Consider the following 24,391-nt stretch of genomic DNA (forward strand, 5'->3'; position numbering starts at 1 on the left):
CATTCAATTTAATAAATAAGTGGATGATAGACCACAATCTGGAAATAAATTTCCAAAAAACAAAAATTATCGCATTACACCCACATCAAAAAAGTCCTTTAAACATCGATTTTACGTATGAAAATAAAAAAATACAAACTGTAAACGACGTCACTCTGCTTGGCCTGGAACTGGATGCACGATTAAATTGGAGGTCTCACATCCAGAAGCTTAAATCCAAACTCTCTAGTTTTGCGTATGCGTTACGCGTAGTTAAAATGACAACAGATATACAAACATCACTCACTATATACTACGCGTACGCTTATGCATGGTTTAGTTATGGCGTCATCATGTGGGGAAATAGTATAGATGCCCCTTCTCTATTCATTGTACAAAAGAATTTGATTCGCATAATTTTCAATCTTCGAAATACAGATAGCTGTAAACCATGCTTTGTGGAACATAAAATTCTCACTTTGCCATGTATTTACATCTTAGAAGTATGCAAGTTTGTTCGTAAATATCCTGAATTCTACAAAAAGCGTGGGGAGAGCGTCACGGGTTACAGCTTACGGCGCCTTGATAAATTAACAATACCTACCTCTCGTTTACAACTATACCATTCCGGCCCATTAGTTATAACAATTAAAATTTTTAATAAATTACCAAACCCAATCAAACACTTAAATAAAGAAAAAGCATTTGTAACACAAATAAAGAATCTATTAGCAACTAAACAATATTATACTGTTCAAGAATACCTCAATGACAATATTTAAACTATTATAGATAAACTTCACATAATATATACTAAAAAAATACAAATAAAAAATTAATTGTATTAAAAGGAAACCTAAATACGTATTCATAGACAATATAAAATAATAAATTGCTTCAATAAGTATTTTTAAACTATTAAAAATACAAATTGAATAAATTGTTTATATTTTAAAATAAATAATGCTTAAATACATGTTCAAATATATTGTAACATAATATATTACTTCCATAATTATTTCTTAAATATTAAAAATACAAATAAATGAAAAGGGTATATTTAAAAATAAAAAACACCAAAATACACATTCCTATCGATTATAAGATAATATATTATTTCGATTTCTAAATTCTTGAAAAATCAAATAAATACAAATAAATAAAAATAATTTCAATGTCATTTAAAAATAAATAACACTGAAATACACCATATCCATATAGATTATAAAATAATATAAGTAGTTTCAATAATAAATTCTAAATTATTAAAAATGCCTCCCTCTCATTTTGCTGTGCCCGACAGGGTCCATAAATGATCTTTGTATTTTTATAACATCTTGTACACATTATGGAAAAGATTGAAATTGAAATTAATATAGTGTAAATTGGAATGTTTTCTTTGTAAAATTAAAAATAAGGTATTTAATTAATAACTATTGTAACTGTAGTGAAAAAATACGGTGGTTTGTATCAATATTAGACATAACTGGTTGAAGACTGTACCACCTCAGTCAACCGTGACCATGGGACCTGTAAAGGGCCAGAATTGTCGATTTTGTTTCAAAAAACAAATATACGCAATTTAAATCCGGAAAAATAGTTTCATTTCCTAAATTAAATTAAATTAACTGCGTCTGTGGCCGAACGGTTACCATGCCGGACTGCCACACAGAGGTCCCAGGTTCGATTCCCGGGCCGGGAGAAATAGTTGTATGACCTACAATTATTTCTCTCGTGAGTTTGGGTGTAATTTGTGGTTGTCTATGTGTGTCCATGGCACCCGCGACACAGGGTGTGCGTTATTTATTTAAATGTTTTAGTTTTTTTATATTTCATTAGATGTTACTATGTTTGTATAGGTTAACTTCGGACATTTTTTTAGTGGTTTTTGTGTTTGACCCGATGCCCATTTGTTGGTAGGTCAATGACTGACATGTAAGCTTTTTCGAAATGTGCTGGTTTATATCATTGAATTTAAATAGAAAAATAACATTATATAAAAAAAATTTGAAAATTTATTATGTTTGTTGTAAGTATTATAGAATTTATAAATTCTGTTTCAGTCATAAAAAAATATTGGTAAAAAAGCTGCTATTGTCTATTCTCTATTTACTACTACATCTAGAAGGAACCTACAAAGTAACCAATGTTAGTGACTACTGCACTTGCTAATCGGGGGAGCCCTGGAGGACAATGACCTACTGAAATAATTAATAACATCTCATTTCTCAGAGAGGGATCGGAATTGAAATAGGTAAATAAATGATAAGTTCTTTATTGAAACCTGTATTATTAATATTAAACAAATCTGTAACTAGAAAATCTTTTATTATGTACATAAACATGTACACAAAATAGGATTTTCATGTTACAAGTTTATTTATAAGGAAAACATATTAACTATAGATCTGTGTATGTAGACACTTAATATAAATATTCTTCGAAGCATAAACTGTATATTTTTAATGTTTTGGAATGAGGTATTTCAGCTTTATTAAGAATATCATTGTCTTGGGGTTTTAAGCTGACAATGGGTGTGAATACTTTAGCAAATAATACTGAAATATTTCTTTATTTATTTAAAGCAACCCTTAAAAAAGGTTTAATGTTTTAAAATTAAAGGTTTATTTACCAATTTGACATTACCATCATCTGGTTTACAAAGTCAGTTAACGCGTTTGGGCAGACAGGACTTCATTTTAATTATTTTTTTGTTATAAATTGTTTTAATGCTTGTTGGATAGATTACACCTAGATAAACACTTTATGTTTATATCACTTTTCTTCAGTGGTTGATACTTTCTAAGAAAATCAGACGGGAAAATCTGTCTAGGGACTTGACAATCCAAATTTTTCAATGTTATTACAATTTACTATTTTGATATATCAAAAACAATTTTTTTAATCAAAATTTCATAGTACCCTTTTCTTACAGTCCAACCACGCGTTCTTGCCGCGGTACCCTTGGTGAGAACATATCTGAGAACACTAGTGCAAAAAATTATACAACAATCAATGCCATCAATATTAGAAGTTGTTCTCGATTGACATAGACCACCGCAAAAGAAGTTCACAACGCATTGATCAGGGCATTTGTGACCCACGTGTTTTTAACAGTATGAACCGATAGTGCCCCACTTCAAGGGAAGTTTCATTCTCTATGCTTGTGCAGTGAAATTTCTCAAAATACCAACTCACTTCAGCACTGTCGAATTGTTCGGTCCCTCCCATAAGTTCTTCAATTCTGCTCATCACAGAGGTGGGAAAGTTGATCTGCACCTCCGGGCCACTATCCTTATCATCCAGAATATCCGTTGGATCCATGTTTTCGGCAAAATTCACTAAATATTAAAGAAAACAAATAAAACTCAGTCTTACGTTGCTAACGTCACCGAATTAGCCCTCAAACTAATAAGAGATACTACGTATATGCTGTCATAGAATTTCTGAACGAAATGTTGGATGATTAAAATCGTTTTTACACGAGTTGATTCTATATTGAAATGAAATGATGTATTATTTCTCAAAATAAGAAATATTATTATAGAGTGACGTGTCGTTCCGTGGCCTACCCCTCTTGTGGGACTAGGGCGTGAGCTTATGTATATTATTCAATAGCCAATAAACTATTATAATTGTCAACCACAATTAGACGAAGCCTTAAGCAAATATATATCATTGAAAGTTTGAAATCTAAGAGACATATTGAACAGATCTACTATTATTATTATTATACAAAGACTGCGGAGATCGGTTTTATATTTAAGATATAGGGTGTAAATACAATTTTTTTGGGAAAGCCAAGTTATTATTTTTAAGCAAAAAATATTCTGAACGACAATAAAATATAACTGAGTGAGGGCGAATCCCTCACTCCGGGCCTTTTGGAGGGAAAAGTGTCGTTTTTATTTTAACGTTCAATTATTTTGTGAAATCTAGTTTAAAGTGGAATAGGATAGTGCTATTGTGCCTTAATCGAAGATTAAAACGCGAAATTATACGAATCTCGAACTAAAATACCCGTATCGGCCCGTTCTAAGGAATGCCGAGTCAATCCAATCACGCCGCGCCGCTTAGATTATAGCCGCGCCGCCTCAAATTGCCTATCTTTGTGGCATATGACAGCCATGTGGCAGTGATATTTACAGAAACATAATTAAACGAAGACATAGCTCAAAGTACTTATATCCAAGCCAAAATAATTAATAAAAAACTGATAGTGACATTTGTCTATCAATCAGTGACGTGAGTAAGGGAAGGGTCCCGTCGTTTTTCCAGTTTTTGTTGAGTGTCGGCTATCGGCGCTACGTCTTCGTACGCTGCGATGAGCCGTCGACCCGCGCCTTCATAGAACTCAACTCGGTGCTTGTTATGTGAACAGTGCAGTGCAGTGACTATGGCGCGACTTACGGAGGAAATGGTGATTGCTCGCACGAAACTGTCGGATTTATCCGCAATAAAGAAGCTTAATTGCTGGTAAGTACGTCCACTACCCTCAACCCACTTTATAAAATGTTTAAAAGGCTCCAAAACACCTTAACTCACTTTCAATAAACGTTGTTTCGAAACAACGTGCTCTAATATGTGAAACTAAAACGAATGCAGTTAATTACGAAAATTATCCCCTAATGAGCAGTTAACCAGCTGTTCACGATGTCAGCGCGCCGAGCGCAGACTTTACCTTCTTTTAATAATTAACAACAAAGACCAATTCGACAAAAAATTTTACTATATTACAATTTTTTCTCATTTAGAATATTAAAAACGTGAGTCAAACCAAGCTAAAACTTTCAACAGAGAATAAAGTTCCCGGTTCACTGCCCAAGAGTAATAGAGTGGGTAAAAAATGGCTAAAGTAATCAGTTCTGCTATGCACCTTGGTAGGGGTCACCGGTAGTTCTCATTGTGCTGAAGTTTACTGAGAAAGTGCTTGTTTCCTTACAACTTTCCATTGTTCTTAGCACAAGCACATATTTATTTCTTATAGAAACTATGTAATTGGTCATTTTATGACATCAACTTGACAAATCACGTTTCAAGTATTCTCTCAAGCTGTTTGAATAGAGGGTGTACAATTTTAGAGAATTTTAGAATCTTAATTAGATTTTGTTACTCTGGCCACAGTAATACACTAGATCACACAGTCATGTTAAATGGCGTCATACACAGCACACAAAAATGACGCAAAAAATCAAGATTTTTAATTTGCATCTAATTATTGCACTTAACTCTCTTCTAAAGGCGAGAGAAGTGTAGCCATGGATTCATATTAGAGTCACAACCTCTAGGCTGCATTGTGTCAATATGACATATGACTTCAATCTTCTTATAAGAGACCCATGCTCAGCATTGGGATGTATAACTTGATATGGTATTGCAAAAACAAATGATTGAATTTAAATTGACCATCCTTCTGGTGTGGCACAGACAGGTAGGTAGGTGCAAGGAAAAGAGTGTTGTTAATTTGGAGAGATTGTCGACGCAAGAGCATTGCAGTGCAAATCTTATTTTGTGTTAAATTGTAAGCTTAGTGGCCTTCCACGAGCAGCGGATTTCCACTGTTTACTAAATGGTGAGTGACATTGCTTGCGCCACACTCGAGCTATGTATGGGTATTGTTTAAATTTTACACCATCGCTTTATCTACTTATTGTTTATTTTCAATTACCTAGTGAATGTTAACTTGAATGCTAAGCTAAATATTCCACTGACTCGATTAAAGTGTCCAGACGAGACACCGATGCAATAATGCGTTTTGTCACATTTTACCTTCAATAGGATAAGATTGAAAGACTTCCAGTAACACTTTTTTATTTGAGCACTCTTTGTGACATAACGAAAATATTTGACATACACACATCAAAAAAAGTTTGCGATCAATAGCATAAGCTCCTATAATTCTTTAACTTTAACTTTATCAAGATAAAATCTATGTTGTATGCTTTCTTTAAATAGGAATACCCTGTTTGAAATTAAAATATAAAACTATTTTTTATTATTTATTTTAAAAAATTGAGCCATTAATCATAATGTAATAGTGATAGAAATTTCATAGAAAGAAAAAGACCTGTTTAATTAAACTTAAACAACAATTTATTATTAAAAGGTGTGAATTCAATATAAAATAACTCCTCCCCTGGCTCGAATACATGCGAAGATCCTCCTGGGCATGCTGAGGATCAAGTTATCCAGCATTTCCTGGGGTAACCTATCCCATTCTTCAATAGCGGCTTCCCTGAGCTCTGGAACTGTCTGGGGACGTGGCTCACAGTTCCATACTGCTCGTTTAAGAGCATCCCACGCGTGCTCTATTGGGTTTAAGTCGGGCGAGCCGGCAGGCCAGTCTAATCGTGTGATATCGTATTCTTGAAGAGCAGCATTGACTCGTTGAGCTCGATGTGCGGGCGCATTATCATCGACCAGTAAAAATTGGTGCCCATGGTTTACTCGGAATGGTCTGACGATATCATCAATAGCAACTGCTTTGTACATGTCTGCTGTCATGAAGCCCCGATACGGGATCAAAGGCGTTCTAGCTCCAATCATAATGCCACCCCAAAAGGACACCGATTTTCCGCCTTGCTGAACTGTTCCAGTGGCAGTTCTTTGTCTTTCACGGTCGCCTGGTCTTCTCCAGACACGGACACGTCGGTTATCTGGATGAGTGCTGATTCGGGATTCGTCAACGAAGAGACAGTTTTGCCAAATGTTTTCGTCCTCAACTTCTTCATTTTGCCGAAGTCTAGCCCACTGCAATCTTCGTTGTTGACGTTGCCGGGAATTGAGCGGAGCTCGCCAAGACCTCCGTGCTCGTAATCCAGCCTGGTGCAAGCAATTGCAAACGGTCTGCGTGCTAACGTCAAGCCCAGAGGCGGCCCTGACTTCTGCTTTTATTTTAGTGGCGTTGATTGTTGGATCACGGGCTGCCAGCAATCTAATATAGCGCTTTTGGGCAGCTGTCAAAACAGTTGGGCGACCGCTGCGGGGTCGGTCAGCTAAATTCCCCATTCCGTGATACCTCTGCAACGTAGCCACGACACAGGATTGGGATATAGCAAGTGCGTGCTATTACTCTCGTGGTGTATCCTTCTTCCCTAAAAGTTACTATTCTAGCTCGTAAAACCTCTGATAATCCTCTTGGCATTTTTTCAATCACAACTTTCCGCGAAAAATATCTTGAATCGCTTATAATTGACTAAATCAGATTTCTGAATGAGCGTAAGCTAGGACTGAAAGCCTTTTTATATGAAAAAACAATTGAACGGGGTCATTGTTTTATGTTCTAATTTATTTTTAAATAAAGAATCTAAAAAGAAGAAAAAATCATAATATAATCTACAGTAACAAAAAAGATTTCAGTTTTTCGAAGTGATCGCAAACTTTTTTTGATGTGTGTATATCTGAAATGCGAACAGCGACTATCACTTCGTAGTGTAAAACTATGCGAAAGTAAAAGTTCCGTACATTCTCTGCACTCCCGCGCACCGCGTCACTGTTGTTTAAAAGCGCGTGTGTAATGTGATGATAATGAGTGTATGCACTCACCAATTCGACAGCGATGATGTAACCAGGTTAGACTACGAACCAAGCAAATTACGAAGGAAGATGCTAGTATTCATCTTTTCTATCCTTTCTACGAAACTGTTGCAGTAAACTCACTATTCTGCTTTTACACGCATGGATAACTACACGCCGATACGGATGCATATCATATGAGTCAGAACATGTAGCTTTATATGTCTGTATTACAAAGCTTATAAAAGCTGACAAGTCACTTTCGAACCCTCAAATGGCGAGGCTAGGGCTGTTGATGTTTGAAACCAATCTTTCGTCAGGTGATAGGTCAAGAAATTAGTGTTTTTTCCGGAGTTGGTGTTGTAATAATTAATCCTACGATTATATCAGGGCTTACTCGGATTAACCGCCCACGCGCCTTTCGGCATGAGCCTTTGCCTCGGACAAACTTCTGCTTGACCATAGTTTTGTTAACAGAGTATTTTGCTAAAATCGCCCGCTGTCGCCACTTGGTCCGTTATAAATACGAAACTGACCATCGACAACAAGCTGCACGTGTTGCCCGCATTGTCGCTGTGATTTATGGTTCGATGGCTCAGTTCACAACGGGACGACCATATCAATGAGTATTTTTAGAGTCAGTGCACTACTCCGATCCTGCGTCGGCTGTCGAGCGTTGCTGTTGCCAACAGAGTCTGGTATACCACAATAAACATGGATTTTTAAAACTCCCTTAAGAACGCAAAGCAAAGCACTATCTCAATCTGTGCGTTGGAATCGCGGCGCGCGCGTGGTTGTTGCTCCAATGCCATATACGTCGAAGGCCACAGCGTAAGCCGCCGCGGCCTTATACGGCGACCACGGTGTTCACGTGGGCGACAAGTTATTCGAATTGGTATTTGTCCCATGGCACACTCGCCCACTGCCGAACAGAACAAACCTCTTGTTTTGCACGCTATTAACGGATCTCTTCCTTTTGCAACACCAATAGTAAATTAATTTTGAAAATTCTTTCGATTTAAGTATACATTGACAAAGGCTCTACTAACAAAGTAGAACCTTTGTCTGTGTATTGTTTGGGTTCTACTTGCTCTTTCTTCACAGGATCAGCTGCGTCACTAATGATATGATCAATGTGAACAATAGTGTTAACACATATTATGAGTATTGTTTTTCTAGGTTATAAAGAATTTTTAATCAGATTTTTTTATTATGTTAATTATTTATTATGAACTGAACTTTAAACCAGTTCTTATATCTCTTTTGCTTATACAATATACCTAATAGGACAATAATCTGACTGGAAAATTTTCAACCGGCACGGTTGTATAACCATTTTAAATAACATGTTATCGCCTTTTTAGAAAACCGTACAGAAGTGAAAAAAAAAACAAAACAGACTCTCGGTATTATTTACATTTTATACTATATTCATTTACATATTTATTCTTCATTAATTCAAACTAAGTAGATACCCCACATATCATTTGATTTTATTACGCTGCCTGCACGAGTCAAAACGTGGGGCCGGTGTGGTGAGCCATTCGACTCTTGGACGACCGATTGCTTTTTTATAATACAAATGACGGGACGAACGAGTCGTGCGCCCGATGATAAAAGATACACGCCTGTCCATAGCAGTTGCAGCGCTACTCAGAGCTTTAAATCGCAAAGATCTGAGGGACACTGCCACTGCACCCGTCACTCTGTCACTCTGAGACGTAAGTTGACAAGTCCTATGTGCCTGTAATTTCACCAGCACCCTTACCCTTCTAAACCGAGCTAACATTACAGCTTGGCGGCGGAAATGGGTAAGGTGGGTGCTGCCTTTGGCTGAACACAGGTTCATATTTTATATTTAAACGGGTTCGAACCTTTTTAACCTGTTTTAAAAAAATATGGATGGGTTGATACAGAATTGTGCCGCAGCAGAAATGGACAGCAGCACCCCCATGCTGAAAATTTTTGTTGATCACGATGAGATAGTATACTTTTATTAATACGATCACATGCAATGTACCGCCATATTTATGGCGTATGAAATTATGTTATGGGTTCGTTATCCGACAGGACGGACCCTACCTTGATATCTTGCTCACTCGCTCACGACCATTGTCTTATTGTTATTTATGCGTGTTGTCATACAGAGTTAGGTATTATAATATATTTGTGCATGAAGAATAGAATAGAATGGAATAGAATCATTTATTTCATATTATCAATTTAATAATATCACAATTCCAAATATAATGTCAGGGGATAACACGATCGTCATTAATGTAAATAATAATTTTATTGTTAATATAAAATAAAATAATTAAAGGAGAAATAAAGAAAAATACGAACTACTAAAATACAAATAAAAATGTAAATATTTGCAAAATACAAACGTCCAAAATTAAAAATATAATTACTATTTCTTTAAAAGAAATTCCTCTACACTGTAGAATTCATTATCCTATAAAAGGTCTTTCAGTCGGGAACAAAACACTTCGTCATTTGTAAACACTTTTTAGAGTTGTGGCTCGGTGTTCGTAAAATCGAGGCCCGATTACTCGCGGATTTCTCGTTGCGAGTTCGGTTCGATGAGCGACGGGTTTCAGTGTTCCTATGTTGCGTAATAGTCGGCCTCCGCCCGCCTGCGCATCGCTCGGAAATATGTATGTTTTTAGGCACAAAAACAAAATTACATCGTGAATGTACTGTGAATACGCCGTCATCACGTGGTGCTTTCGAAAAAGGCTTCTAGAGGACTGATTATCCCTTATGCCTACTATGGTACGTAGTGCACGTTTCTGGAGAACGAATACCCTTTTGGATTCAGTTGAATTGCCCCACATTGTAATACCATAGGACATCAATGAGTGGAAATATGCAAAGTACGTTTGCCTCAACACCGCAGTGGACACAAGGGGACGCAGTTTCCGCAGCTCAAACGTAGCACATCCAAGTTTCTCGCACAAAGACTGTATACGGGCTTTCCAGCTTCAGTCTATAGTCTATAGCAGAGTCTATAGTGAAGCTCAAGAACTTGCATGTGTTGCAAAGTGGAACCGCAGAGGTGGCTATTGGGCATGATACGGGATTTCTTCCTAAGAACAACACTAGGTTCGACTTGGACGTGTTTGGAATAAGTCCATTTGCAGAAAACCATTCACAAACCTGACTGCACGTGTGTGTTACTTTTTCGTCCAATTCTGTAAAGCTTTTAGCACACACTATAACAGTAGTGTCATCTGCAAACAGAACTACCAAGCCCTCCGATAATATATATAACATCAGGAACAACGTATTACCCAAGGCCGATCCTTGAGGGATGCCGATGGTGACATCACCAGCGGCGGAGTTGGTTCTTTTGCCGTTCGTACAGACCTGAACTGTTTGCCTTCTGTTTGTTAAGAAAGATTTTAATAAATCTTGGGCAATTCCGGTGACACTATACATAGCTAATTTTTGTCTTAGTAATTCATTCCCAATTACATCGAACGCCCTTGTGAGGTCACAAAAAAAACACTCTGCGTGGCAGCTGTGGTGGACTTACCTTTCCTATAAGCAAATTGTCTGTCGGATAATAAGTCGTTTGTTTGTAAATGTTCCATAATGCTTGTGGATATAATGGATTCTATCATTTTCGATATGTTTGGACTATTGTGATAGGCCTGTGGTTTTCAACCTGGGTCTTATTCCCTTTCCCCTTGAACACCGGACATACACGGATATTTTTTTAAGTGTTAGGATGTATACCGTCGGTAAACATTTCGTTTATAAGGGTTAAAGGTATGTCCCTGATTACTGGCATATGTCCAGTGATTTTGATGCTTGCAACATTCCCTTCACCACCCTTTCCAATAGGTCACAAGTAACAGTTGGAAGGTTGAATTGGGGAACATCCCACTCACCTACACACTTTTTAATGAATGACAGAGATTTCTGACAATCACTATGTAAATCTAATTTTGAAGTAATTGTAAGGAAGTAATCATTGAAACAATTTGGAATTTTATCAGTCGGTACAAGGTTTCCATTATGCATTATTTGTACATTTTGTGATTTAGTCGTTGTCGAAATTTCATTGTTTACGTTTTGCCATATTACTTGACTTGAGTTTTTAGTGAGCATTATCTTATTGTCATTGTTTACACGCGATTGCATATATGTTATTATACATAATTACACACCCACTGTTCACTTCTTGACATAACGTTACGTCTTGTGATTGAATCTTTGTCTTTGTTCCTGTGCTACATCAAGCCATATATGTCTCGCCTATTCTGTGTCAGCCTTGGTGGTTGAGTTGAGGGTTACCTAATGCCACTTGTCTTCGAAGAATTTCTATCTTCAATTCTCTTCATTTTATTTTCCTTTACTGTCAAAGGAGTCTCCACAGAGAAGTTCCGTGCTCAGCACTTGTGCTTTATACAAGAATGTCACACATTTTAAGATTAGGACATGTTGGTATGAAGCTCTTATAACGATGTTTTTTGCAGAGCGGTCAAACACCGACATTGTTCTCTCGACTACAAAGCGTCGCTCCAGCCCTGACCTACTTGCATTTATACTTAATATTTTTAACCGACTTCAAAAAAGGAGGAGGCTCTCAATTTTTTAGTTTTTTTTCTCTTAGTGTTTTTTGTATGTATGTTACGCGATAACTCCGATATTTGTGAACCGATTTTCATGATTATTTTTTTGTAGGAGAGAGGGTACTTCCATAGTGATCCCATTTCATTTTGAAGAAAATCATCCATCTCTAGGGGTGGCTGTTCACGCATGAAGATTCATTTTTATAAATAGCGCCTAAATTTTGCATAAGGAGCAATTATTTTAATGGTTGCTTTTGCTATTCTCCAATTCAAGGCGTTTTTCTCTCAATATACTTTGAGTAGTGAGAACCGATTTTTATTATCGCCTATCTACCTCCGTCTTGTATAGTGGCGTACTAGGGGATAATTCAATAAAACTTAGCAAATAGACGTAATTCTATGTACTTTTGAGGTTTTAATAAAACAATGTGCACTAAAATTTACTTGGCCATTAACAATCCTCATAAACCAATCTTTTACGGAATTTTTAAAGGAATTTTCCCAGAACTATTAAAAAAAATCGCTAATTAAACCCATATACAGAAAGCAGGAAAAATGTAACCCGAACAATTATTGGCCGATAGCCCTCTTGCCTACTGCTTCGAAAATAATCGAGAAAGCTATGTGTAACCGAGTACATAATTTTTGCGTAAAATATAAAATCTTTGATGAAAGCCAAAATGGCTTTCGCAAGAATCGATCAACTTCTTGGCAATTTATAAATACATGCAACATGTAGTTAACATAATAGATAATAGGCAATACCCAGTTGGAATATTATTGGACTTGTCGAAAGCGTATGACAAAGTCCAATTCGACTTACGCATATGCCTGGCTTAGTTACGGTGTTATGATGTGGGGAAACAGGACCGACACTCCCAGTCTGTTTATCCTACAGAAAAAACTCATAAGGATCTTAGCCAATATTAAAAACACAGATTCTTGCAAACCTCACTTCAAAAAGCATAGGATACTCACTCTACCTGTATTTACATCTAGGAAATTTGTAAGTTTGTCAGGAAACAAAAAGGATTTTTTTATTAAGCGGATAGATAATAATCCAAGATATGTTCGACGAAATAAAAATGCACTGTACCTACATTTCGACTCAAACTTCACTCATCGAGCACACTAGTTAGGGCAGTAAAAATATTTAACCAACTACACCACCAGAACAATTAAGGCACACGGTAAAAACTTAAGATTTTAATTTTAAACTTAAGGAGCTATTAATTATGAAGGCGTACTACACAATATCTGACTATTTAAGCGACAAATTGTAATAATTGACTAAGTACTTTTCTTCTTTTCATCTTCACTGACTACATACTTCTTTTACTCGGTCGCTATTGCGAGGATGTCGGTGAATAAATGAATACATTAATGATTAAATTAAATATATTGAACATTGTTTTGTTGTAAATCAGATAAACTTTATTTTAAAATTTGTGTTTAAGTTGTTGACATTGATAGCTATATAATGTATTTAATTATTTAATTTTGACTTATATGTTTAAGTTGTTGGCAGTTATGTGATACATTAAAATTTTTGAAGTCTGTGTTTAGCTTGTTGACATTTTTAATTCTATTATATTTTGATTGATCCAGCTTAATGACTAATTGTAATTATAAAACATTGTACACCCAACATGGGTATGAACTGTTGGACTCAAACTACATGTAGCATCTCTTTTCCAGTTCAAACAATAAATGATTCTGATTCTGAGGTCGGTTTTTTTAGTACTCTGTACCGAGATTATGTTAGAAATTATTGTTAAGTGGTTGAAAATGTACGAAACGTACTTGCGAAACTTTGCGGTTGTACAGTTGGGTTTTTGTAATGAAGATTAATATTTAATTGTTGTTTTTATGAAACAGCAAATGATTTGATACGTTTTGACTTAAGATTTGATACGTCTTCTCTTTCTTCTTTCTAGACGGATTAGTATCCCGACATTTTGTGCATGGGTAATTTCCTTTTGAAAGTAACTCTTGGACTAGCCATGCTCTACTGACATTCGGTGCACACTTTGTCGTGCAGTCCGCTTGGTGCCATCATTTCCGGGTCCAATTCTAGGTAACTTGTTCAGCGTTAAAGTTCTGTAACAGGTCGAGGTGTGAAAGACCTATCACACCGTTTCCAATATTGGTACTACTAATATTACAAAATGTCGGGCCACCGCCACCGCCACCGCGGTCGCCACTTTTGATCCGTTCGGTTACGTGAAAGTTATTGTTTTGCCATGGTTCGTTCGGAGAACGTTTCGCAAACAATGGCGTAGTTTCTGCATCTACCTATCAGTTGTTGCATTGGAATGTTTCCCATGACGTTGTCGCCAAGATCAAGGGCGTGGCTTGGCTGCGCCGCCGGGAGTGAATTTACAAGCTCAATAATTACGAGATCACCCTTGAAAATAAATGAAGTGTTATTTTTCCTTATGCGACATTGTTTTAATAAAAATCTGAATTGTGCTGTAGCACCGTTGAAAGTAGAGTTTACTTGAAAGCAATGTAGGATCTGTTGGAAGATTTGTGGGTAACACAAATGTTCTACCTTTATAATATGTATTCGTGGTTTGTGAATGAGCTGGTGAACGCGTCATCAAGAACGCCTCAAGCGGAAAGCTGTCGGGTCTGTCGATCACGGAGATGGCTCGTTTATATTATTTGCGTGTTGTCGCTAGCACTAACGAGGAAGTGAAATAATATTTAGTCCTGGAAAGATAAGTATGATCTAAAGGTCTTGAAACAATATATTATGTATGTTTAAATGAAAACACGCTTTGGCAATCTGCTGGAAATGAATAATAAAAGCATAGGTTATAGTCGCAATCAGCGAGCTCTTGCTCCAGCTGCTGTTCGCAAAAACCAGACGTCTCCCTTGCGTGAATATTATGGTTTTCGACGTCATCGACTGTCGTCATTTCGGCGATCCCGCTTAAACAAAACCGTATGTACGAATGAATACTTGAACTGAGGCAATCGGCCCCAAGATCAACGTCGTTGGTTGTCTCTGTTTTGATCAAAGGTAACTGACCTGGCCCAATTCGCGTCCCTCATTACCGGAGTCACGACAATGGCGCTTGACGGTATCCATCGCGGTAATAGCGGGTAATGCACTTACCGTTTTTGTTACTCCCCCTTTCCCTCCTCACTATTGTATTATAGTAAATACTTCATGTCGTAAAACAGTGAAGTTAAACGAGTTTCGTTTATTTATGTGTTAAAATATTATTCAACGGCTTATTCTTATAAAACTGCGTTACGTTGATCTTGCATGTCTATATGTAGATATATCTTCTTGAAATCTGTTTGCTCCGGCACCTTTTAGGGAGTAAGAGTTTAGTAAAATCTAAAATTCCTCTGACGTGAAGGTCGTAAATACAAATAACCTTTGTTACGTCACATGTTGGGTACATTGTAAACTTGGTGGCAATATCATATAAGAGCAAGTCATACCACTTGGCCATGAAGGGCCAGTTGCGTAGTAATTGCGTAATGCGCAACACCAAGTTTGGAATCTTGGATGGCGCCTCGTCCCTGAAGTGACAAGCCTTGATCGATGGCCTGCTTCGTCTACTACGTAACTCACGTCTTCCTCCTTTCTTGTTATAAAATTTTCGTTCAATAAACTCAACGTGGATCTCATAGAGCAGTAATCTAGTTGAAAGAACGCTCGCCGTCCACTGAGTGCATCCGAGTTCGATTCGCCGCGTTCGCGCCCGTGCCCCTGTGACAACTTTATCACAGGAAATCATCGTGACGAATTCCATCTGTTGGAAATGATTCTTTTTTGAAGACCGGTGTGTAATATTATAATGTATGTATACAGGATCGGTGCGAAGGAAACGAAGAAAAAGAATACGAAGGTGTTAAACTGTGCAATAAACTGCCAAATAACCTTAAGAATGCAAAATCGATGGCTGTATTTATAAGTCAGTGGCTGCATTCAAAATAATGCGTATGTCATTCAATCTTTGAAAACCATCAGTGTGTAGCGAATAAAAATATAATGTCCAAAATTAAATATTTATAGGTTAAATTATTAAAAGTTAAACTGTTTTACGTTGTAAATGCTTAAATATAACCAACAGTAAACATCAGTTGCAAAAAAAAATTAAATATGAATGAGTAGAAAATAAATTAAAAAAGTAAAAATAAAAATTAAAAATACATACATTAAATGCGTCAAAAAACAAATAAATCATGTGACTAAATAATTGTGTGACGTGTGACTGCCGTCGCCGCCGCCGCCGCCGCCGCCGCCGCCGCCGCCCGGCCGCATCGTGCAACTTTCTTCGGAACTAATTGTATATAAATTCATCTCAAGTCGTATGATTTAAATTTTAGTATTGTGTGTTTTTGACATAAGGTCAATGACCTACATTATTTTTGTTAATATGCAGTGACTGGTGATGGTTATATAGATTTAGTGCGCTTGTATTTACTATTGATTTGATGTACCTTAAATTTCTCTGTACGTGAATGAGTATTCTTAAGATAAATAAATATTCTTTAACCATAAAAAGTGAGTTTCGTCCTTTGACGACCTCACTAACACAGCAGCGGCGTAGTGGATCCGGGTGTGAGATGAGGTTTCCGGTTTGATTCCCGGTAGCGCTAGTTTAATAAATGTGCTTTTTTAAATTGGCACTGTCCAGAACTGGGTGGACCTGAGTACCTGGTACCTATGGTACTTCGGAATGTTTGTTTTTTTTGATACTCGTTGTGCGGAGCAATTGTTTGGCACAATTTAAGAATCAATACCGTTTGGCCGCCTCTCAAGCAAAGAGCCGCGGGTTCGAATCTGGACGTGCACCTCTGAGTTTGTCGGAATTTACGTTTGAAATTTAATTTAATTTCAAATTTAGCATGACCTTTTGCTTTTGCTTTTTGATACCGCGTGCACACGTGCCGTTAGAGAAAGCTGACAGTGATAGAGTAGAAGAGGCAAAGGCGAGTGACCGGGCGGGGCTCGACGGCCGTTGTACTTCGCTGACACTGGACATTGCCTCGATTGTCACATCGTGCTCGGAGGAACGGAGGCCGCCGTGCGGATATCACACTTAATATTGTTAGCGGTTGTCCGGTCCAGCACGCGGGAAGGTGTTAGTTCAAGTCCAAGTATAAGCCTCAGTGTATGAAACAGTGCGAAGGATTCGACGACATGTGATGTGCTGATAAACTTAACAGTTGTCACTTTTCGAGTTCTTAGGTTTTCGCGATTGTTACACACAGGAAATGAAACTATTTTTCCGGATTTAAATCGCGTATGTTTGTTTTTTCAAACAAATCGACGTTTCGGGCCCTTTACAGGTCCCATGGTCACGGTTGACTGATGAGATGTCACTTTTTTAGAAAAAAACCGACCTCAAAAAGTTTAATTGTAATCGGTTTTGCCGGAAAATGTGTGAAACCTGATTCAACCCCTTTGTTTGCCTGCCACCCTTAGTGGTGGAATGTTGCCCTTCAAATTGAAATGAAACCAATGTTGAGGTACCCTCTTTCCAACAAACAAAGAATCATCAAAATCGGTTTACAAATGCCGAAGTTGTCGCGTAACGTACACACAAAAAAAAACTGTCGAATTGAGAACCTCCTTTTTCAAGTCGGTAGTGAGAATACGGGTGCAGCCTTTTTTTACGGGGTAAATCTCTATAAATACTCCAGGGAGACTCAGGGTTTATGTGGGGACTCTCCCTCCAGACTGGAGGGCCTACCCCACTAAAACCCCCCCGGGTTTACCTTCCGCCGGTTGAATCGGTGCCGTGGGGTCGGTGCACATTCACGATGATAGCTTGCGCCAGGGCTCCCGCGCCAACGGAGGGGCGAGTCGGTTGTCCTCCGACCCGCTCCCCAGCTGAGTGAGGCCGTACAATGTAGGCTCCGGAGTCCCTGTCCAGAGCCCGCCGGCCTCTGGGAACTGCCTTCGCCTTCTCCCCGTACGTCTGCGCCGAAATTATGTCGCAAAAGTAGCCTGCGGAGCGGGTGCGCGAGGACGCGGCGGACGCGCACCCGCTCCGCAGCCTACTTTTGCGACATAACCTCTCCGCAAAAGGAGGCCACCACGCCCGGTAGCGAGAGGTCCTGCCTTATTGTCCCAGTCAGAGTACGGCGCTGCTCATCCCACCGGCTGCGCACCTCTAGGGTGTGCTGCGCAGTGTCATCCGCAACGGCGCACTCGTGACACGACGGGGACGGTTCCCTCCTCGCCACCTTGTGCAGGTAGTGACCGAAGCAGCCGTGCCCGGTCAGCACCTGCACGTGGTGGTACGACAGTGACCCGTGAGACCGGCTCACCCACTCTACGAGGACAGGACGGATTGCCCCTATGGTACGAGCTCCATAGGGGGGATCCGCCAAGCCCTCTTTCCACCGGTCCCGCATGCATACGGGTCCAACCTACCGTGATAGGCATTGCACAATCTCTACTGTCGGGTTGTCCGTCAGTGCTGTTGTTGTTTATGAGTGGCTATCGTCCCGCAGCGGTCACGGCGGGACGGTCGGTCGTTTGATTGCGGAGCTCAAGGCGAAAGATAGCTGCTTATCTAAATTATGTGTTAAGTTTTTGTTTTATTGCTAAAACGAGTGTAGAAACACTAAACGCTACATATTTCACACCACCACTTTAGCGTGACACGTAACTGTCCGTAGGACTGTCTAATACCATTACGAAGGTAGATGGGTCCGCTCTGAAAAGTAGGATTTGCCATAATCGTCAGTCACTTTTGAATTGGCGCATGGCGATCGCAGCAAAGCTGCATTGTAACACGCACAAACGCCACGCAATTTCGCAATGCGCCACCGGACAGTAAGCGTACCTGCTGCGACGGATGGCTTCATCTCGGTCGTTAGCTCTCCTCCGTGTACCTCGTATTAGACGCCATCATTCACCTCGACGCGACCACATTATCGACACGAACAGTTAACAAGTGCGACCGATAATACGCTGCCGGTATATTGTATAGTGTTTTGCTCTAAAATGCCAAAGAAACAAATTTCAAATACTTACAAAGCATGGTAGTTGCCGAACCCCTAGGCCCGCGCCCATCAGTTCAACGCTTATCGTATATCACCCACACCTGCGAGCGATAAGGTTTACAAAATGAACGAGATTGAAGTCCCTCGCAGTGACGCAGCGAGCGCTCGTCTTCGTGTGACTCTGCATTGGCATTGCCCCAACCGGCATTGCACCGGCAGGCGGCACAGCGACGCGGTCGGTCTGCTTGCCCTACTTAAAGTCGTGCTGTTTTACACATTTTAATACTATTTCATTGTATAATAAGTGTTCAGCATTACACCTCTAGTTGAACTTTATGCCACCAACGATAAGAATAGCAAAGAGAAAGACGTTCGGGACTTGCTCGCATGCAGTTGCATCTTCTTATTACACTCGTACCTTTTACGTGGCGCTAGACACAATCAAAAATTCGGAAATTGCTAGTACATTCAAAATCTTCAAAATCAATGAATGACCCTTTTATCTTTTTACTGATTACATTCTCGTTTATGCTCGTCTTTACCTTTTTGCTTTTTTTTGTTTGTTGTTAATGTGACCTTTTCGTTTTTGTTTGTTGTTTTGAGAGTTTCATGCCGCCACAGGATTGTTCGAATAAAAAATTTCGAAAATATGACTTTAATATCTAAGTTACGTACTACCAGCAATCTCTACCAAACGTTAGATCGTCTAATCCTTGAAAAACAAGCGAAGTCCCCAACTCCATTATGTACCGATCCGTCCGACGTAAGGCCAAGTTCACAACTTTCCAGGAGAATGTTTTAATGTACCTAGGTATTGAAAAACTAAAATGAGTAAAGTGTCTGCGTCATTATTTGTCATGTTTATAATTTTACTGTTGAATATAATAGAGCTGCATAAAACTAAAGTGATTTATGAAAAATGCATCTATTCTTGTGGCTTACGGTAGACGTAGGGTCGAAGCCTAAACTCTCTCCTTGGATTAGCTCCGTGTCCGACCACGCTTGAACTGGTCGTCGTGGCTGCAAACAAACACCTTTAGCAGAAAACATCAAACGAATAAGTCATTTAAGAAACCAAATACTTTTCGGTAATTGAATTTAAAAAAGACAAAATAATAAATATAGGTGTTTACGGCTGTGACAATACGCTCTTTGCCAAAGGACCGATGCCCAGCGGTGGGACACGCACATATGCATTGTTACAATGCAAACGAATGATATTATTCCTGTAGTATCACAGACACGTCCATCGCATATGAATGTTTACTAACAAAAAGCAGCGACGTGTGTAGAAAGCGTCCCGGCTGTTTGTCGGTTTGTCTATGACGTCACGAACCTACACTGATTGAATTTTAATTTCTGATTAGTCAATTCCGATTGAAAGGAAATGTGTTATACAAACGTATTACAAATAACTTTTATCTATCGTAGTACCTCGCTCTGTTGAGCCGTGAAAAGTACTTGTCGCCTACTGTACCCGGTGTGAGCCTCGTCCGCAATGACATGATGCTAATTTGTGGTTTCGACTTCCATAGCTCGCGCATGCGTGTTGCATCGCAAACAACAAGAGCTGCAGGGCACGGGGAAGTTGTAACCGATGTAATGAGTCAATGAACCCAAAGTCCAACGGTGACTATCAGTTATCGATTAGGTTAGATTAGTTCGACCTGTCCGATATCCGTGCTTGTCGTGCCTGTTGTGTGAGCAAACCATGCGTAAGCCGGGCCCTTTCAGGCGTAGCAGGAAATAATTGTCGGCGAGGTGAGCGGCACCGCCTGGCCACTTTCCCGGGCGTGCTCTGGCTCGGGCGCTCCCTCGCTGCTCCCTTCAATGGTAGGGTGTGTCACCCCGTGACGTCACCAATACACGCAAACACATCGTCCTTCGAACCGGACCGAGACCCCCGTTGTTCAGTTTGTTTTTACCTGAGACTTACCGTATTATATTTTGTTATAGGTATCGCATTGAGAGATCTTTTGGGATGCTATTGCAATGAACCAATCAAATGTAAACATTATGGATGGACCATCACGATCCTACTAAAGGGTAAAATGACGCGATATTGTGATGCCTATAATTATAGCCACCGCTGTTTTGGCTACACTGCCAAACATAAAAGCCTCATGAATTAATTCGCCGTTTTATCAAATTGCTTGCGTACCACTCGAGAGCGGCCGTTCCATTTGGATCCTTTTGTTGTATACGATAGGGTCTGGGTCGCTTTGTACCAAGAACGCCTGTCATGCCACGAATGGTGAGGGCACTGTTAGTCGGCAAGTCTCGGTGCTCAATACTATTAATAAAATTGATTTGAATAGCCTAGGTATACAGAATAGTAAAATGAAAGGCTGAAAAAAAAATGTAAATCAATAGATAGTGATTAGGTAAAACTCTGCAATCGCCATTACTGGGGCGCAAAATGTAATATTTTTACGCGCGTCATTTTTGACACTGAAGATACATCGGTTAGTTTGGAATCGAACTCGCATCCCGCGTGGAAAGTTAGTGGTCTTTATGACGCCGAGTGACGGGACGAACATGTCGTGCGACTGGTGTTCAGCGACACGCCTGCCCGTAACAGTTGCAGGGCCACTCGGTGCTTTCAAGCGCAGGTCTGAGGTCTGACACTGCGCCTGCCACACTGAGACGTAAGCTAACGAGTCTCGTGTGCCTGTAATTTGACCTCTCTGGACGAACTCTTTCACAAGGAGCTCTACTACTAGTATCTCCCAAGTAGACCAGCACTGCCTGGACATGCATAAGTCCGGGTACTTATTACCAAGCGAAATGGTAGTTTTTAAATGGTGAGCCATAGGTACGCGTAGTTGTCGCATGAATAATTCAACCGTCAAAAATAGTGTACCGATCGATCGGCGGCCGTCTCTCCTCGCTTCAGACTGAACGATGTCTGGTGACGTCACCACCGCTCTTCAGATACTACACTGCAACCCCCTGCACACGCGAATTGACCACCTTGATATCCAATAAGTTTGTTATAGCGTCTGGCACGGTTTGCTGGAAGACGTTGGTTCGAATCCAGCCGGATCTAAAGATTTTTTTGAAGAGTTCCATCTTTGTATTAATAATTATAACAAACTTGTGCAGTTATTTTACAAAAAAATAATCTAATATCATGCTGGTCAAACATCGTGACATTCCACATACTTGAAAATAACAACTTTCAATCTAATAATTGTACCGGTGGTATAATGTTCCATTTTATACAAACATATAATAACATATAATTTGTATAATGTATTATAAAACTAATCCCGGTGTCAAATGTAGATGCGACGACGAGCGCAGCGGGCTATCGAAACCAATATTACCCATTAGGCTCGGAAGCACAATTAATCTTATAGAGCTGATACTTCCCCTAGTTTAGGTAAGGTTAGGTTTCTATTATTTAACACATTCCGCTGGTAATATTTATACTAATTCATTATGTTGGAGACCAAAACCCTCTTTTTACTGGAGATCCGAGCGCAGTAGTGGCGCGTATAATTGGTGGATGATAACGACGATAGTGATATAGAAAATATAGAGAAAATGTTTAACTCTTGCATTTGTTCGAGGGCCTGGCTTTGGGACCTCGTGCGCAGTAGGCCGGCAACGTTTCCTCTTCGGATGGTTAAGCATATTATTTGGAGGAACTAGTTGCCAGCCTCCACCGAAGGTTGTAACGACGCGAACTGGATTATTACCCCAACAGGCATAAAAACAGTATCCACACACACACATTCCATACTAGTTAGTTGTCTGCCCAGTTTCCATAGACAGACGTAACATTTGACGGTTGCTTCCTTTTTTTCTGTTCTCTAAGATTGCGACCTTAGACTATTTTCCATCCCCTAAAGTTGCGATAGACGCCAGTGCCAGTGTAGGTACTAGTAGGGCAGTGGAAATGTTTTGGTCCGTCAAATTTGTAAATTGCACGCTAAAGAGAGCCAAAGCATTTGAGAAAGTTGTAAAACCAGTTGCTGCTAAGAATTAACGTGGATTGTCCAACCATCATATTTGTTACGTGAAATTTGAAGCCGACCGACCGATTTCTAAACATTGAATAGAACTTAAGAATCTATCATTAAACTATGGCGAATCCAAAAGGAGGTAATGTTTTAGATAAGAAACCTTCGGGTGAAAAGTTTGGTAAAATACTAAATTAAGACCAGTTTCTTACATTTTTAACAGATTTTATAAAAATGGAATTGGTGCCGAATAATACAGGAGAATGTAAAGAAAAGTGGAATGAGTCGTGGCTCTGTGTCGACTTTGCCCGGAAACTGTTACAGTTTACACTGTACCCGGACCTGTTTCTGTCGCCATTATTGTATGCGATTACCACTGACAGTGTCGTATAGAACGTGAGGTCGGCGCCGGGCGAATGGCCGTCCGCCTTGGGCGCAGTGAGGCGCGGCCGCGCGGTCTCGCGGTGGCCGGCGGCAATCACCACTCTTGTCGCGCTTAATCAATGAAATGCGTTGACCGCGGGTCTGTGCTACCTACACGTGTAGATTATAAAGTTAAGATAAAGATAAATCTATTTCAATATAATTTAATCTAATACAAGACAAGGAAAACAAATTATAAACAAATAATAAATAACTAATTATGATCGCATGATGCCCACGATATTGACACAGGTAAATAATCGACGATGATTGTGTTAACAGACTAGAACTAGACTCAAGAAACTCTGTTGAACTGCATAAATAACCTAACAGGCCGGGCGCGGACCCACGCGACGCGACCGTGGGCCTCATTACAACAGTCGGACTCCACGCTATTTTTATTTAGTAAGATTGTGTGCTGTGGCCGGTGCGAGTACCCATTTTGTGGACACAAGTATAAAAAAAAAAGCTAATATGATTATGGATTATTCCAAGCCTGGACATTTTGAAGTTTTTTTCTTTTCAATCTAGACTGTTAAAAAAGAAAAGAGATTGTTATAAGAAGCTAATTACTTCGTAGTAAGTGCCGCTAAGAGCGCACTGGGCAAAGTTGAAGGTTCAGAGCCGAGTACCTAAATGTAAAATACGATATTTCCCGACTGAGAAATGTTTAAATATTACATTACAATGTTCAGACCGAACGTAATAATTCCTAATTAATCTAGTCGGCCTAGTCTGGTGTTGCTAGAAAAAGTCTTCCATTCCCCCATTTGGCATAAAAATACCCGTTGCACTTTTATAAACCTGTCTGTCATATTTGTGACAAAACAACAGTAATAAATAGACTACAGTATCATGTCCCACGTCGCGTGTCTGCCATCAATGAGCTCGTCGGTGGCGCACGCGCATCGTCTATTAATCGATTACCGCGCAGCTCCTGTG

The 24,391-nt window shown here is 39.4% G+C and overlaps 1 protein-coding gene across 5 annotated transcripts in view; it reads left to right on the forward strand.

Moving 5' to 3' along the window:
* The first annotated feature begins 4,242 nt into the window (after positions 1-4,242).
* The window catches only part of LOC113229545 (protein C21orf2 homolog), a 32,337-nt gene continuing 12,188 nt past the window's right edge, over positions 4,243-24,391 (forward strand). For 4 of the 5 annotated variants that reach the window (XM_026463180.1, XM_026463190.1, XM_026463198.1 and 1 more), the window contains exon 1: positions 4,243-4,455. In XM_026463180.1, the coding sequence (XP_026318965.1) occupies positions 4,376-4,455 (80 nt within the window). In that variant the 5' untranslated portion in view covers positions 4,243-4,375. Of the gene's footprint in view, positions 4,456-23,679; positions 23,702-24,391 lie in introns of those variants that run through there. The other variant, XM_026463207.1, reaches the window with a different exon arrangement.

Source organism: Hyposmocoma kahamanoa, unplaced genomic scaffold (genome assembly GCF_003589595.1).
Source record: "Hyposmocoma kahamanoa isolate Upper Pololo Valley unplaced genomic scaffold, ASM358959v1 100169, whole genome shotgun sequence".
Classification (NCBI taxonomy): Eukaryota; Metazoa; Arthropoda; class Insecta; order Lepidoptera; family Cosmopterigidae; genus Hyposmocoma; species Hyposmocoma kahamanoa.